Source organism: Rhinoderma darwinii, chromosome 2 (genome assembly GCF_050947455.1).
Source record: "Rhinoderma darwinii isolate aRhiDar2 chromosome 2, aRhiDar2.hap1, whole genome shotgun sequence".
In the NCBI taxonomy this organism is placed as follows: Eukaryota; Metazoa; Chordata; class Amphibia; order Anura; family Rhinodermatidae; genus Rhinoderma; species Rhinoderma darwinii.
Window position 1 is genome coordinate 252837692 of NC_134688.1, and position 18504 is coordinate 252856195.

The 18504-nt window shown below is 44.6% G+C and overlaps 1 protein-coding gene across 1 annotated transcript in view; it reads left to right on the forward strand.

Annotated features, from left to right (window-relative positions):
• Positions 1-18504, forward strand: part of CCDC28B (coiled-coil domain containing 28B) — a 78756-nt gene that overhangs the window by 55086 nt on the left and 5166 nt on the right. Inside the window, exon 5 of the mRNA XM_075850487.1 lies at positions 12805-12827. Within this exon, the coding sequence (XP_075706602.1) occupies positions 12805-12827 (23 nt within the window). The remainder of the gene's footprint in view (positions 1-12804; positions 12828-18504) is intronic.

Sequence of the window (18504 nt, forward strand, 5' to 3'; positions counted from 1 at the left end):
GATCGACTTACCTGCAAACGCTGATGCTGCTGCAGAATCAACTGTAGCCTCTGGTGCCGATGTGGCCGTCACGATGCAGGACCTGTGAGTGACGTCACAGATCTGCACTGTCACAAGCTGGGCGTTCTGAAGAGAAGAGGATGTTACTTCTCATCAGAGCGCCCAGCTAGTAAAAGTATTAAAAACGCCCCGATGTACGCACATAATACACACCCACTTGGACTTTTACTTTTAAACACACCCACTTGGACTTTTGCAAGCCTCATTTGCATAATTACAAAAATGGTCATAACTTGGCCAAAAATGCTCGTTTTTTTAAAATAAAAACGTTACTGTAATCTACATTGCAGCGCCTATCTGCTGCAATAGCAGATAGGGGTTGCAAAATCTGGTGACAGAGCCTCTTTAAAGCCATCCAGTGTTTTTTTGGGTTTCGCAAATTATTACCGGCAATTCATCTCTCATTTTTCTTCCCTTACAGCACCTATCTCTTCCCTCACAAAAAAGGGAGTCAATGCCAAAGAATGGGCACCTGAGGCTGACTCTGCCTTTTTGGTACTAAAACAGGCTTTTGCTTCTGATTCTGTCCTCCATCGGCCGGACTCTTTAATACCTTTTTTCTTGGAAGTGGATGCCTCGTTATTTGATGACGTTCTTTCCCAGAAGAGAGAGAACGCTAAGAATCAAACATGCGTTTTTTTTCCTAAGGCTTTTTCTTCTGCTGAAAGGAACTATGGCATATAGGAGATCGTGAACTCTTAGCGATTAAACTTGCTCTTGAGGAGTGGAGACATCCCCTTGAGGGGGCTCTTCATCCAGTTACTATTTTTACAGACCACAAAAATCTGTTATACCTTAGGAGTGCTCATAGGTAAAATCCTTGACAGGCACACTGGTCTTTGTTCTTTTTTCGCTTTCAATTTTTGTTACACTTCTGTCCTGCAGAGAAGAATATGAAAGTGCATGCACTATCCCTGTCTTTTGATACCGAGGACAGGATTCCTGAACCTCAGTTCATTATAGACGCTAAACACTTCCTCTCAGTGTCTCCGGTCGACATCCTAAACACCCCTCCGGGTAAAACTTTCATTCCGGTTTCTTCCAGGAAACAAATCCTCCGTTGGAACCACGCCTCTAAAATCTCCGGTCATGCAGCCATCTAGCAGAATCTAGAGCTCATTTCCTAACATCACTCTGGCGGCCTAGTTTGTCCCAGAACGTAAAATATTTTTTTGCTGCTTGTTCCACTTATGCTTAAAACAAGATTCCTTGCTTAAACCTGTAGGTTTACTACTTCCTCTACCCATACCGGACTCCTCATGGACTCACATATTCATGGACTTCATTACGGACCTTCCAAAATCAGACAAAAGTACGGTTATCTGGTTCGTAGTAGACTTGCGCCTTTTACTCCTTTTCCTGGCCTTCCTTCAGCAGCACAACTCGGTACTCTTTTCATAAGACACATTTTTTAGTCTTCATGGTCTTCCTACCAACATTGTTTCTGACAGGGGAGTGCAATTTACCGCTACATTATGGAGGGCCCTCTGCAGTCTCTTACAAATCAAATTGGATTTATCCTCGGCTTACCATCTGCAATCCAACGGCCAAGTAGAACGGATTAATCAGATTCTAAAAAACTATCTCCGCAGTTTCATTTCTCCCCTACAAGAATATTGGTTTGAGCTCTTACCATCAGTGGAGTTTACTTACAACAATCACGTCGTGGAGTCTACTCAATCTTCACCTTTTTTCTTGGTCTATGGGCAACACAGATACCTATACCAACTCATTTGGCCAGTCTAACCCACACTCAGTTTCTCAAAAACTGTCAGGACGCTAAAAAAGCTATTGCCCCAGCAGTCTCTCAGTTCAAAAACTGTACTGACAAGAGACGCAGGATTTGGCCAAATTTTTTTACCGGGAGACAAAGTATGGTTATCCTCTCAGTTCATCCGTCTCAGAGTTCCTTGCTATAAACTGGCTCCACGTTTTCTGGGTCCATACCCCATCCTAAAACAAATTAACCCTGTGGCATATAAACTACAACTGCCTACTTCATTAAGGATTTCAAATTCCTTCCATGTATCCCTACTCAAACCTCTGGTCTTTAACTGTTATTCTAAGAATTCCACTCCTCCTACTTCCTCCACTATTAACCCTGAGTTTGATGTCAATGAGATCCTCGATGCTAAACGGTCCAAAGGTAAACTGTTGTTTTTAGTTGACTGGAGGGGTTTTGGTCCTGAGGAGGGGTTGTGGGAACCTGAAGAGAATATTTATGCTCCTACTCTCCTGATGGCTTTCTACCGGAAATTCCCTGAAAAGCCAAAGAAGAGGGATGTAACAGGGGGGGGGGGGGGTACTGTAGTGGCCACCACCGCAACTCTCTCTCCTCCACTCTTACTCACCTCTTCACGGTACCGCACCATTCAGTGCGCGCTGTGGTCTGGCCTACGTCCACGTAGTGCCAGCTCTGCTACATCTACTATTCCTGGTACTGCTGAAAACAGCTCAAACTACTAGTTACTTAGCTCCCTGCACAAGCTGTCCTTGGCTTGGAGTAGCAGCATGAACTACTTGGTCATCTTCAGCAACTGTTGCTTTCCTATATAAAGCTCTCTCAGTTTGACTTTGCCACAGCAATAAGGTTGCTCCCTTTTAAAGCCTGGTTCTGTGTTTGCTGTTATTGATCTATTGGACTCTATCATCGATTATTCTTGTTTGCCTCCTACCTATCGACCCCTGAATGTGACCCCTACTATTCTTCAGTACCACTTCCTACAACTACTGCTACGGATCCGCACTCGAGACTGTACAGCTAAATAGTAAGTGTGCCATTTGTCACTTCCATTCCGTTGGTTATTTATTGGCTGTTGTATCGGGAGACTATTTCGTGGGTTCAGCGATCAGGGCATTCCTCGCCCTGAAGACCAAAACCCTATACAAGGGTTGGAGGGTGAAAAGCCGAGGTTCCCCCAGAATCCGCTCCCTGGTCTAGCTACCAGAAATCCAGTACAACACGGTGGGTTCACTATACCCCCTGCCGTCTGAAAATATTATTACTACGCTATATTGGACGGAGACAGTCATACAGAGATGGAGTTGATAAATTTGAAGTCTTTTATTTTGTTGGCACTTGCTGGGGACCCAACCATTGTCAATTGTTAACATAAATGCTCATCTGGTGATAACAACAACATCCGCATGCTCTATAAAAGTTGTTCTAAGTGCATGCAATAAAAGTGGCAAGCCCTTGGACTTTGTCAAACACATTTATAAAATGAAATCATAAACTTATCTCTGTCCCACTGGACAAGGAATCTAGGAAATATGCAGCTACTGGGTACATTTTATTTTGCACTTGTGTTGTAACACTTTTGAGTGGGATTTATACCTTGATCTGAGCTGATACCTGTGACCGCTCCTACCCACAGAAATATTCACAGATATTATATATTTTTAATCGAAAAAGTGTCTCAAGCCAATTTGTTTATTCACTCTGAGAACAAATTAATACTCTTATACACACAGGGCCGGCCTTAGGGGTGTGCGACCTGTGCCTGCCTGTGTCTCCCTGCTCTGCTATCTACTAGCACCACTGTAGCTCCCTGAAGAAGTGAAATCCCCCTGTGGCCAGGGATTCTGCTCCTGGACGGAGTGCTTGATGTCTCTGTCTATATATGGACAGTGACATGGGGGGCAACTCCTGAAGCGGAATCCCCATCCACAGTTGCCGACACTGTGACCTGGGATTCCACTCCAGGAGAAGCCCTTGACGTCACTGTCCGTAAATGGACAGAGATGCCAGGGGCTTCTCCTGGAGTGGAATCACCAACGCTGTGACCGGGGATTCCACTCCAGGAGTTGCCCCTGACGTCACTGTCCATATAAGGACAGAGACATCAAGTGTTACATCCAGGAGCGGAATACCCGGCCACAGGGGGATTACGCTCCTTCAGGCAGCTACAGTGGCGCTATCTACAGGAAGGGGGGTGCCATGCCATCTGCAAGGGGGCAGTGTGGCACAACCTACAAGGGGGCAGTGTGGCACTACCTACAAGGGGGCAGCTTGGCACTACCTATATGGGGGCAGGGTGGCACTACCTACATGGGGGCAGTGAGGCACTACCTACATGGGGCAGTGTGGCACTATCTACAAGGGGGCAGTGTGGCACTACCCTACAAGGGGGCAGTGTGACACTACCTACAAGGGGGCAGTGTGGCACTACCTACAAGGGGGCAGTGTGGCACTACCTACAAGGGGGCTGTGTGGCACTACCTACAAGGGGGCTGTGTGGCACTACCTACAAGGGGGCTGTGTGGCACTAACTACAAGGGGGAATCTGTGAGTGGGGGGCTGATGGTCATTTTACAGTGAGTGGTGGGCAGATGGTCATTTTACTGTCAGTGGCGGGCTGATGGTCATTGTACTGTGAGTGGCGGGCTGATGGTCATTTTACTGTGAGTGTCAGGCTGATGGTCATATTACTGTGATTGGCAGGCTGATGGTCTTCAAGAGGATTCCACCTCTGACCTCCAATTGACGTTAATAGGAGGCAGAACATACCTGCGGCGCTCGTTTGGTTCTTATTTTCCTGCGTCTTTTGCATTAGCTTCAACAACTTAAAAAAATAAATGCAAAAATAAACGTCAAATAACGCTGTAAATTCCAAATCGACCTCAAAATTCCATCCCTTACAAAAAACGCTGTGTGTAGTGTAGTGCTTGTTTTTAGCCGTTTTCTGTCTTTCTGGAAACAATTTTTGGTAGGGGTGCCCTGAAGATTTGTTTTTTTTCCAGGGGTGCCTTGAGTCCGAAAAGGTTGGGAAACTCTGTACTAGGCTACAGGATCACGCCGGCCTACGCAAGGACCCCGTTGTTGAGCAGCTCAATTTTTCGTGGGAACGGGCCTAAGTAAGTACAATTATTTTTTTGGGGGGCACTGTCTACAAGGGGGAGGGGGGGGGCTGTATGGCACTGTCTACATTGAGGCGGTGGGGGGATGTACGGCACTGTCTACAAGGAGGAGGTGGGGGATTATGGCACCATCTACAGGTAGGCTGTATGGCTCAATCTACTGGGGGGCACTATCTACAAGGGGGGGCTGTGTGTGGCAGCCAGGGAAGGGTGCCATTATACTGTGTGGAGGCCACTAAGCAGACATTATACTGTGTAGGGGCACTACAGGGGGCAATATACTGTGTGTGGCACTTTGGGGGCATAATACCGTGTGGGCACAATTAGATGACAAAACACTGTGTTCTTGGAGGGGTTATAATATATTATATTATTAAATACTATTATACTGTATGGGGGCACTAAAGGGGCATTATACTGTGTGGGGGAACTATATAGGGCATTATACTGTGGGGAGCATTGTACTTTTTTATGGGGCATTTTTTTTGATGGGGTGTGGCGCGGAAAGATAATTTATCCTAAGGCCGGCCCTGTATACACATTCCTAACTTTAGGAAACTGAAAACAAGTTGTATTACCTGGGAAGGCCTCTAGTTCTCTCCGTGGGAGATAGGTGTGCTGGGAAGTTTGGCACCGGTCTGCCATTACTGTTCTGCAGGTAAATCAAACAGCTCTAAGAGATTTACCAGCAACAGCTGTAAAACCTGGTGCATACCAATTAGATCTTACCAAATTGATCTTTGCAGTCTTGGAGGCATATGTGAGGTGTAATGGCCACAGTCGCGGACCACCGCCTCCCCTTACCTGATGACGGCTGCGACCGCAGACCTTCCTCCTCTGGCCGATGCCTCCTTCCCGAGAGACGTCAGCGCATCCGGACGCTCTGTCCTGCAAGGACCTAAAGGGCCAGTGTGCATATGTAATTAATTAATTATTTCCCAGATCAACCTGGACTATAAAAAGGGCCCGGCCCTTTTACTCCTTGCCTGAGCATTGTTGTTGTCTACCCATGTTCGTATTGCAAATGGTCCCTTATTTTTTTACCTGCTCCCAGTGTTCCCGTTCCCTGCTACCTGTATCATGTATCCCGTGCTGTGTTTAGTTCCTGAGCCTTTCTAGTGTTGGAGTCGTGTTGTGCCGACTGCTGTTATACCCGTCTGGTGTCATCTGCCACATCTGGCGCTACCTGCCACACCTGCTGTTATACACCACGTCTGGTGTCATCTGTCACTCCTGGTATCATCCGCCAGGTCTAGCCCCATCCGTGCCAAAGCCCTGCCGCTGACTGAACTATCTCAGGTACCCTTGTGCTACGAACTTTTGTATAGACTTTGCATAGACTGTGACTTGGCCAGCTGCCTCTCCGCTACAGCTGGCCAATTGTGACATGTGGCCACACACCATTAATACAGCTGCCATCAAGAGTGCCTTGGGGGCTACCGGTTTACCTTCCTTATCCGTCCACATTCCATTAGAATCTGGTTTTCACGCCTGCTGCTCCCAGTTGGACAATTCCTGTGGATAATAAAAAAAAATGACAACTTTAAGTTAAACATTAACATTGAGCAGTGTACTAAATGTGATATATGCTAACTGATTTTCCTTCTTTTTATAACTACCTCATGGAATTTTATTATCAAACAGCAGGTTCAGTTCACAGCAAAACTACATAATACTAGCTTTTATACCCGGCGTTGCTCGGGAGGTTGACTTACGGTATAGATAGAGTGTGTTTGCCCGACCGTCCCGGGGAGGCTGTTGTGGGTAACAGTAGTCGGTCGGGCCCAGGGGTCTCACACCGGACGGCGGAGAAGCCGGAAAGAGAGGTGCCCCACCAGCTTGGTGTCTTGTTGTCGGGAACATTCCGCCATGCAGCACACGTAACCTCACGGAGCTCGCTCTCCACCGTGCCCTTAAAGCACAGACCCAGCTCCCTCCGCCAACGATACTCACCATCACGGCCATGTCTGCTCGTCCGTCCCAGGGAGGCTGTGAGCAGACAAAGAGCCAGCGCCCGACACTGCGCTGCGAGTATCCTCTGACCTAACGCCATTTTGTGTGTGGCGTTCCTCTGACGCCAAGGCGTGGCTACGCTGTGGAGGATGGAGTGACGTCACTTCATTTTAAACCAATGAAAAATCGGGCTTCAATCAAACAAACTTTCAAAAATATATATAAGATTGTGCACACAGAAACCAGATCCAGATAAAGTTTCTGATCTGAATTTTCTTTTCTAAATTTTTCCTTTCACAACAAAAAAATGTTTTCAAATGGGAATTTATTTCCACTGAGAAGTTATCATTTACACAGTTATAACACGCTGCCACACCTTATATCTGACACATGCTTCCAATAGTCCAATTCTGAGGCATGCTGATCCAGAACTTTACATGAAACTTAACCTCAGTATGTAATATTCCCACAACACTTCTTGAGTAGTGTTATCACACACAAATGCTACTTAGGGTAAAAACTCTACACATAATTTCACTAAGAATTTTCTTGGTCATATTCTTTGCAGTAGGGAAGATACAGGCCAAGCTTCAGGCCACACTGAGAACAGGTCTACGCATACGAGCCCATATTCATACACACCTACCTTGGGTAGTAGTCAATCTGCAGTCGATGGAATGGGTAATCTGTCCAGGGTGCACTTTTCATAGGTACCTTTGCTGTTTTACCCATGTCATTCCGTGTGCATATAATGCAGGCTACTACAAACCTAGTGGCAGTATTATTGAATCCAGGGGCAATTTGCTGATATCTGGCTGCACATACTCTCCTTGCCAGGTGTGTCATCTCTTCCTACTATGCCAAATGGGTCCATAATCATGGGCGATGCCAAAAGCGTACCTAGAGTCAGTGCAAATGTTGGCCGTCTCACCTTTTGCCATGTTCAAGATACAGCAAATGCCTCCAGCTCCGCTTCTTGAGCAGAACAAGGTCGGAGTGTTCTCTGGATAATTACCTCGTGCATCGTCTTCTACAAAAAACTCAAAATCTGTGTTACTTATGGGTGTCTCATACACATTTTGTAGACCTCCTAGCACTGAATTCATTAATTCAACACAGTTGTGTGGTGTCTCACTGAGATGTAACTGATCAGTCTCATCACTACTCCCCCCTTTTGGACCCTGTGAAAGCATTGAACAGGGTTCAAAACTGATCATCCCTGTATAGTGAGGTTGGCCACTCTATCTGGGGACAAGTGTTTGGCCCCCTGGGATATGCAGTGGCCTAGAAAGGTGACTTTCTCCTGACAAAATTTGCATCTTATCTTTAGATACCTTGCAACCTTTTGCTGCCAAAAACAACATACATTTTCAGGATGACATTTAGGCAGTCTTATTCTGACTCACAAGCCAGAAGTAGGTCATCAACATACTGCAATAACTGGTTTCCAGCAGCGGCCGGGGTCCAGCCTTGCAATACTACAGTATACTCTATTGCTTGCCTCCATTTGTAAAAGCAAATAGCAACTGTAATTCTTCATCTAGTGAAGCAGAAAATAAAGCGTCTGAAAATTCAATCACTCTAAAGCAACAAACTATGTGCCGGACCTGATCAACCAAAGTGTGGGAGTCGGGAACAGCTGGGGCCTGTGCACCGGGACCTAGATACACACACACACCCTCCAGACCCCGTGTCCCACCCTTCACCAATCTCCAAACAATTATGGGGTGGACCAGACCCTTAACAACTGTATCTGAACTTACCCGAATTCTCTTCCTCCCATACGTTTGGACCCAACGGAAGAAACGTAACTGGGTTCAAGACACTAAAACGTCAGATATTAACACGTGAAAATCACTGGTGAAGACACCTCATCCTTGGTGCTCCATTTCCAGCAGTCCACATTTTGTAATTTTTATGCAGACAAATACTTGGACTGGGCTTGTTATATTAATATTTCACCTCTCTGCATAGTATGTTACTGAGGGCGGCACTAAGAGCAGCAGCACGTGAAGAGAAGACACAGCCAGTGTTCACATTCCTTCTGACACAGTACCAGCTGCCCCCTGTCTCCCGCCTTTCACACAACTCCCCCGTCAGCCATGCAATAGCTGCTCAATTTGTAAGCTTTGCTATCCTTTTTGTTTCACATTTGTCAGTCCATTCTCATTTGCACCAGTCTGCTTCTCAGACTACTCTTCGACACACACTGCACACATGTCCACATCACCCCCATCATAATTCACATTATTCACTGCAATGTACCCAGCTGTATACGTCTTCCTCACAGTCACTCATCCTGTCAAAATCTATGCCTGTATACACATACCACTCATACCAACTTACTTACACCACCAGTTATCACTTACTTTAAGCCATGTTTCTGCTTCTCCTTTAGTTAAAGGGAATGTGTTGCCAGAAAAACATGTTTTTTTTTTAAAAATTAAACATTTAGTGTGTGGGTGATTAAACATTGTTCAAATTTTTTTTTTTTTTTTGGCACGAGCCAGGAAATATTATAAATTATTTCTAATTTATAATACTACCCATTTTTGGCCACTAGATGGGGCTGTTCCCAAATTGCAGCATTGCAACATTGGGTTAACAGCCCTCGCTCTAGTGAGCTCTCAGCATCCCCCCCTCCTTTATCCTGGCTAGTGCCGGGATAAACGAGGGGTTTGAAAGGTTTAACCTCCTACACTGTGTGTCGCCATTTTTTGAGGTAACCCACAGTGTAGTAGGTTTACATACAGTAGTAAACACACACAAACACTAACATACATTGAAATCTCTTACCTGCTCCTGCCGCCGCGGCTCCCTCCGGCCCGTCCGCTCCGTTTGCTGCCGCTGTTCCATGTGCACAAGTCCGGAAGCCGCGACCGGAAGTAGTAATATTACTGTCCGGCCGCGACTTCCGGTCCACAGGAAAATGGCGCCGGACGGCGCCAATTTCGAATAGGACTGTGTGGGAGCGGCGCATGCGCAGTTCCCACACAGACGCCGTACACGGCAGTCAATGGGACGGGAGCCGTTCGCAGTCCCTATGGGACTGTGGCTGCCGTATTCCATGTCTGTGTGTGTCGTTAATCGACACACACAGAAATGGAACAAAAAATGGCAGCCCCCATAGGGAAGAAAAAGTGTAAAAATAAGAAACAGTAAAACACAAACACACAAATGAATATAAACGTTTTTATTAAAGCACTAACATCTTTAACATATAAAAAAATTATTTGCGATGACACTGTTCCTTTAACTCATAATCATTCACCATCCCTTGTTCATCTCTCCACAACCCATTTATCAACATCCAAACAACCATCTTTCAACATGCCAGCCTTTCTAAGCATTTTTTCACAGTTTGACAGTTTGTTATAGAGTCCTTGCCCGCCCTGTTTGTCACAATTTCTTTGGCTGTATACCACAGGGTTCCCCCTGTTACTCTGCCCTCTGAGTGTTATGTCAATGCAAGTGGAGCAATACCGTAAGGCTGCTGGAGTCTGCTGGGAGAGAGTGTGCATGTAAACCCGCAACTTCTAATCCGTAACCATTCTGGTCAACAGAATCTAAGGCGACTCTAAGGTGTTCGCCAGAGCTGACCGGTAGGTAAGATGGACTTTGCTGTTTAGAACCCAGGTTGTCTTTGCAGGGGCAGTTTTGGAAAAGAGGTGCAATGCAGGCAAACCTGAGCTGGAAACCAGACAACCAGTAGGTTATCTGAAAGTCCAGAAACAGAGTAGAGGTAATCAGACAAGCCACAGTCGGGAGAGGATAATCAGAATCGGTAGGCAGAGGGTTAACGAACGACAAGCCGAGGTTAGTATACACATGGTCCAGAAATCAGAAATGCAGGAGCAGTCAGGAGCAGTCAGGATCTTGATCTGGAACCAGGAAACAGGAAGATTTACAAGTACAGACAGGTGGTAAGAGACCGGTATAAATACAAGCCCACAGCAGATTGGCAGAAAGACAGAGAAGAGAGAGAGGCTCAAAGCAAAAGAAGACCAACCGGAAGCTAGACAGGTTGTCATAGCGACCTTAAGGGATCAGGTGTTTTCCTAACACTGAGTTCCCCATTATCAGGACTTAACCACAGAAGTCCTGATGGTACTACCAGATATTACCTCAGAATAGCCAACTCCTCTGTCCCAGAATCTCTGCTATAAATGCGCAGTCTGTATATCCAAACACTTCTCTGCCCCCAACTCTCTGCCACCGATGGACAGTCTGTCTACTCCGGACTCTCTGGCACCCACAGACACCTGTGTCGCCCCACGGACACCTGTAGTACCTCACCGAGTCAGGCGTTCCTGACACTCGACCGGTGAACCAGACTTGACGTACGTACATGGCACTCAACTCTCTCAGACCAAGCGGGCAACAGGTTAACCATTCCTATGATCCTTAACAATTTTACACAAGAGCCTAATAATAAATGAAATCACCAACACCAGACCTATAACAAAACAACACAAATCCAACAGCCACCAATTCATTGCAGGTTTATTCTACATCTTCTTCACCTTTCCACACAGACAGCTGGACCACACTTAACGGACACACTACCGGAACTCTAAAATTAGGTCTCTTTATCAGCCCAAGTTTTCTCAGCTGACCAAGCTGTAATCCCTGAACAACATGCAAAAACTTTCACATGTATGTTAAAACACCACTCAACTATCCGCTCAGTACAATAAAACTGCAGCTATTGAGGGGGGGGGGGGGGGGTCATACACTCACTGACGCACTTTTTACTTTTCACCAGCCGTACTTCTGACTTAAAAAGATCATTTTCACTGCAGGCAATATCCTCTCATGCTATTCATACCAATAACTCAAGATAGATTTACACATCTTCAACATTCATCACAAAAATAGTTTTCAACATACCTCTGGATAAGTGTCACATTTATAAAGCATTACTTCTGAAAATAATCCTATTACAATAATATAATTGTATACAAAAATATGCACCTCAATCTTCTATTCTATTTCTCTCACACTAAACACTAGCCAGAGCGTAAGTTGTCTGCAAGTGCAGTTTTGTTTTTTTTTCTTCCAAAGGTCACATTATCGGACTGTAGTACAGGAGCTACAAAAAAACTGAAGAGGAACTTGTGCTCATGTCCTCCATTAGGAAATGACAATGTAGTCTCGTATATGTTCTGTTTTTATCTGCTGCTTCTATCACCAGATATCAGATCCACCACACTCGTACCATTGGATAGTAACAATCTGTCTGTCTTCGGTGACACTGCTTTCTCTCCTTTGGTCCATGGGGTAAATGCTTATACAGCACAGGGGCACTTCTTGGGTGATGTAATTACAATCTGTGTATAGCTTACTCCACAGGAGGATAACTGAGGGAAGCATAATAGCTGGCAGAGGTGGTACTGGCTTCAGCTACACCTACTCAGGCATCACAGGATTGATACTAACTGCCTCAGGGCTCCGTTCCAAAGTTCCGTCTAAAGTTTTCCTTTGGAATGGAGCCCTGACTGACACAAACGGAAACCAGATCTGGTGCAAATGGTTTCCATTTGTCTCCGTTGTGCAGGGGTTCCGTAATTTTGACAGAATGAATACCGTAGTCGACTACGCTATTGATTCTGTCCAAACGAGGGAACCCCTGCACAACGGAGACAAATTGAAGCCATATCAAGCCCTTGTCACTGTCCGCCTGCTGGGTCTCACCCCTACTGCTACGTAACACCATCTCCTTTCAATCCATTTCTATGGGAGTACTGTTAACAGGAGATTCAATGTTGCTTGAAATTTTTTTATTCAGATGTCATATAAGTCAGATTTCTTCGATTTTGTATGTTAGCTTTACTACAAAAAAATACATGTCAAACTATTGTTCTATTGGTTATGCTCATTTTATTTGTACTACCTCTGTGTCTAACACACACTGAATTTCTTATATTTCAGCTGGAAGAACTCAGCAACTCCATGTATCCTTTTAAGTAAACCATGCTAAAGAAGAATCAGTCTTGAGGCATTCAGATGGATATGTCATTAGAATACCCCTTTAAAGGCTATGTAAATCATTGAAAGGCAACAAATATTTTTTTTTTACTAAAAAGGTGTATCTGTGTTTTGTTTAACTTTGTAAATAATTTTTATAAAAAATTGTTTTTACTTTTTTAGATATAGCTGATCTGTATTCTCTATACAGAGCAGCTCTATTTAGAGCTATTCACTGAATCCATTAGGTCAGAAGCACTAATGGGTTCAGTGACAGCAGGTCCTGCGTGCCTCTGACACGTAGGTTCCACCTGTAAACTATCACGTCTAAGTTATGGACTTAGATGTGATAGATAACAGGTGGATCCTGCGTGACAAGGACATGCAGGACCCTTTGTCACTGAAGCCGTCAGGTCCGCGGGACTAATGGATTCAGTGAATAGCTCTAGATACAGCTGCTCTGTATAGAGAATACAGAGCAGCTGTATCTAAAACAGTAAAGGCTCACTCAGACGAGTGTGTAACTCATCCGAGTGATGGACATTAAAACAACAGCCGTCACACGGACACATGTATTTCAATGGGGCTGTTCACACGGCCGTTCTTTCGACGGAGCATGTGAAGGGTTCCGTGGAAAAATAGGACATGTCCTAGTTTCTTGCTTTTTCATGCATCGCTCCATAGACTCCAGTCTATGAAGGATCCGTGATAACGATAAATGATAAACGTCCATTTTTCACGTCAGAGGTTGTACACGCTCGTCTGAATGTAGCCTTACAATAATTTTTAATAAAAAGTATTTACAAAGTTACACAAAACACACTGATACAACTTTTTATTAAAAACAATGTTTGCTTTTCAAAGGTTTAAAAATGAGGCTCTGTCAGGAAGGTCAAAAGTGGCCAAAGAGGGAAGGGGTTGTATGGATACGGCAAAATGCGATAAGCACTAGCTTTCCATTACGTATCCATACGACAAATGTCGTATGATCGGCGGGTGTACCAGGAGTCGGACCCCTGACCCATCAGCTATTGATGGCCTATCCTGAGGATAGGCCAACAATTTTAATGTCTGGAAAACCTCTATAAGTAACATGTAATATGTGTGATCAAGCACAAACACTAAAGTAGAACCCATCATTAGTGGTCATGTATGTAAATCACAGATCTGTACAAAACCTTCTATGGTCAATGGGACTGCAAATAAAAAGTGTGACAGCTGTGGGCGCAACTGTTTTCTCCCTTCCCATACTGAATTAGGTAAATATGTATCACTTGGCAGTGAAGAAATGTATGGGATCAGGGCTGGATTATACCAAGGGCCTCCTCAACAAGGGGGGACTTGTGGCCCTCCACCAAAACCACCAGAGACAGAACCCTTCTTTTAACCCAGCCCTAAATATTTACATTTTTTTATCGTGTGATTTTATCCCAATTTTGGCCAAATTGTGGTAAAAATTTTGGATTTGCCACAATTTTTGCAAGACCATAACAAAAACCTGTGGTTTTGTGAAAAATGCAACAAAACCACATTGTTTTACCCACGATCTGGAAAAGATTATAAAGGAAAAACACAACTAAAAGGGGAGCAGGATCTTTAATAACTTCATGGTCACAAGACCAAGGTCTTGTGCCCAGGCAACGCAGAGGATTAAAACCAGTAATAGTGTGTATATAGTGTGTGTATTGTATGCTGTGTGAACATGTGCAGTATCTGTGTATGTGGGTAATGTATGTGCTGCCTGTATAGGGGTATCTGTGTGCAGGGGTAGAATCATGGTTGCTAATCATCCAAAAATGTATGGACAGTTGCAAAAAAACGTGATTTCCTCTGCCGTTTGTAGCACCTGGCAGAACAAACACCATCTGTAAATACAGACTGATCTCAGCCCTTTTTTGTACTTTGAATGCTCCGACAACACGAACAGTGCAAACAAGGCTGCACTTACTTTTGAGGGGCAGGGAGCCGGAAAGAGAAGGTGGCTATTGTGAAGTATCAGACCTCCACAGCGTACACCCCAGCGTACGCTGATCAGTACGGTATCCTGGGTTCTGAATTCTCTTTGAAGTCTGGGGTCTGAATTTTGGGATCCGGTGTCTGGGATCTGAATATATTTTGGAGTCCAAATTCATTATAACCAAACTCCCAAACAATATTGACCTATTTGTGAGCTACTGTTGCCCTTATTAAAAATGTTCATTATGGTAGGTCCCCGATTTATGGCAAGATTTTTTGGCCACGGGCCTCCACCAACATTAATCTGGCCATGTACGGAACATAATGCCTTTAAACATGTTAAGAAATACCTAAAACTTGATTATTATCGTGGTCTTATAAATGGTACCTCCTATGGGAATAAAATGATTAATACCTACTGACATTTAGATATAACCTGGAAAAAGGTCAGGTGATTATTGCCCCACATATACGGTTTATGTGAAGTGGGAACGGTAGCTCCAGAGTCATAAGTAGACAGATCATCTTTAAGTAATGGCAGGAAGCGATGTTTGTTGCTCCGACTCCTATGCTTGTCATTGTTGATGCGACAAATAGAATGCCTGTTAATTTCATAAATTACCCTTTAGATCTCCATATAGGGTTGAAACAGTAGGGAAATTGTATTGTAAAATACCTTTTGTATATTTTTAAACAATGGCATCTTCCGTAAACTATGAAAGAAAGATAATGCCATCTAGTGTTCATTTTCAGCTATTACATGTCCTTACACATAAATTTGTCAATTCATATTTCTAAATACACATAGAAGCTGTTAACTGGACAGGGAAGATTAAAGAATTGAATGTTATTTATATTGCCTTGTTCTACCTGTATAAACGTTTAAAATAATTCTTTAATGATAATTTATTAAAATATAGTAGGGCACAAAGTGCCAAAAGATCCAAATACAGGCGTTGGCAGCCAGATCAAGAATGCACAGTAAGAGGAGTGTGAAATGGACAATCAACATGCACTGATTGAACAGTGCCTGACAAGTCTGATGTAGTTTTCAACACCTCTTAAGATGTGCTGGCAAATATTGGTAGGATCTGATTGCCACAGATTACAGGCACACTTCCCTACGCGTTTCTGCACCACATTAGGGGAGCGTCCTCAGGGGTATGAATTGCCTGATATCACTCGTATTAGTTCACGAGATGCCGGTCAGCTGATATTCAGCTGTTCAAGTAGTATAACGGCGCATACGAGACACTGATGTCGGTCTAGCGCGCGCCGGAGAAACAAGGAAGCTTTAAAGCCCTGGCCCCACCTCCCAGGCATTGCGTAGCAAAGTGCCGATCCAATGGGAGAGTAAGACGTCGACCAGCGACGCCCACCCACAGGTCGGCTCCCTAGTAACCACGCAGCCAATGGAACAGATGCAACAAGCATCTATGGTAACAGGGGGGAGCTACAGGCGGCCGAGCATACAATGCCGATAGCAAAAATGAAAACAAGCGCCATGTGAATGACAGGGCGATCGGGGAGACACATAAACAACCAAACCACAGTGCAAAAATGTAGCGAAGATGGCCATCGAACATGAAGAGCAATGATTTAGTAAAGGAAACTGACAACTAAGACACCAGACCATGCACGAAAGTTAAACAGTGGAGACTAAGTGTCAGTAATTGGCAGGAGTAGTAGAAATAGATAACTAATGTCAGTGATTACCAGGAGTAGGAAGAGTAAGACAAACGGACTAGAAACAGCTGACCTTCTTATAAGAAAGGAAGATATGAGATAGAATCATTGAGGCCCAGTGGTTTGATGGTTTGCATCCTGAAAATCCACTGGGCCTCCTTTTGTAGAATACGTTTGTCCCAATCTCCTCCCCTAATAGGTGGCTTGATAGATTCCATCCCTTGGAATTTAATGACGGAAGAATCTCCCAGATGGTGGTCCCACACATGTCTAGATACAGGAGTATCGGTTTGATTCTTAATATCGCACATGTGGTCTCGGATTCGCCGTCTAAACTCCCTTATGGTTTTACCAACGTACTGCATTCCACAATGGCAAGTGATGAGGTACACTACCCCCTTTGTGAGGCAATTGATGAAAGACCTGTTATGAAAAACCGCTCCTGTAACAGTGCTCTTAAAGGTTTTACTTTTCAGCACAGAGGAACAGGCCTTACACCTCCCACATTGGTACGAGCCAGTAACATTGGTAGAGAGCCAAGTCTTGGCACCAGTTGCATCCAAGTGGCTATGCACCAATCGATCCTTCAAATTGCGGCCTCTTCGAAAGGTGATCTGAGGTCGGTCCCCCACTAAGCCACCCACATCGGGGTCAGCTTTAAGGATATCCCAGTAGGAGGTAAGTATTTGTCTAACCTCCCAGTGTGCAGCATCATAAGTGCCTATTATTCTCATGACATTGTCCTCCTGTGTGGGTGTCTTTGGATTTAACAGAGACTCCCTATCCGCTGTGATGGCATGTTGGTAAGCCGATTTCAAAACACCACTGGGGTATCCTTTATGTTCAAATCTCCTCCTCAGGTTATTGGCCGACATTTTAAAATCTGCCAAGGTAGTGCAGTTGCGTCTAGCTCGAATGTACATGTACAGGGATGGAATCTATCAAGCCACCTATTAGGGGAGGAGATTGGGACAAACGTATTCTACAAAAGGAGGCCCAGTGGATTTTCAGGATGCAAACCATCAAACCACTGGGCCTCAATGATTCTATCTCATATCTTCCTTTCTTATAAGAAGGTCAGCTGTTTCTAGTCCGTTTGTCTTACTCTTCCTACTCCTGGTAATCACTGACATTAGTTATCTATTTCTACTACTCCTGCCAATTACTGACACTTAGTCTCCACTGTTTAACTTTCGTGCATGGTCTGGTGTCTTAGTTGTCAGTTTCCTTTACTAAATCATTGCTCTTCATGTTCGATGGCCATCTTCGCTACATTTTTGCACTGTGGTTTGGTTGTTTATGTGTCTCCCCGATCGCCCTGTCATTCACATGGCGCTTGTTTTCATTTTTGCTATCGGCATTGTATGCTCGGCCGCCTGTAGCTCCCCCCTGTTACCATAGATGCTTGTTGCATCTGTTCCATTGGCTGCGTGGTTACTAGGGAGCCGACCTGTGGGTGGGCGTCGCTGGTCGACGTCTTACTCTCCCATTGGATCGGCACTTTGCTACGCAATGCCTGGGAGGTGGGGCCAGGGCTTTAAAGCTTCCTTGTTTCTCCGGCGCGCGCTAGACCGACATCAGTGTCTCGTATGCGCCGTTATACTACTTGAACAGCTGAATATCAGCTGACCGGCATCTCGTGAACTAATACGAGTGATATCAGGCAATTCATACCCCTGAGGACGCTCCCCTAATGTGGTGCAGAAACGCGTAGGGAAGTGTGCCTGTAATCTGTGGCAATCAGATCCTACCAATATTTGCCAGCACATCTTAAGAGGTGTTGAAAACTACATCAGACTTGTCAGGCACTGTTCAATCAGTGCATGTTGATTGTCCATTTCACACTCCTCTTACTGTGCATTCTTGATCTGGCTGCCAACGCCTGTATTTGGATCTTTTGGCACTTTGTGCCCTACTATATTTTAATAAATTATCATTAAAGAATTATTTTAAACGTTTATACAGGTAGAACAAGTGTATTTCAATAAATTTAAACGTATACCTATTTATCACTGATTTTGG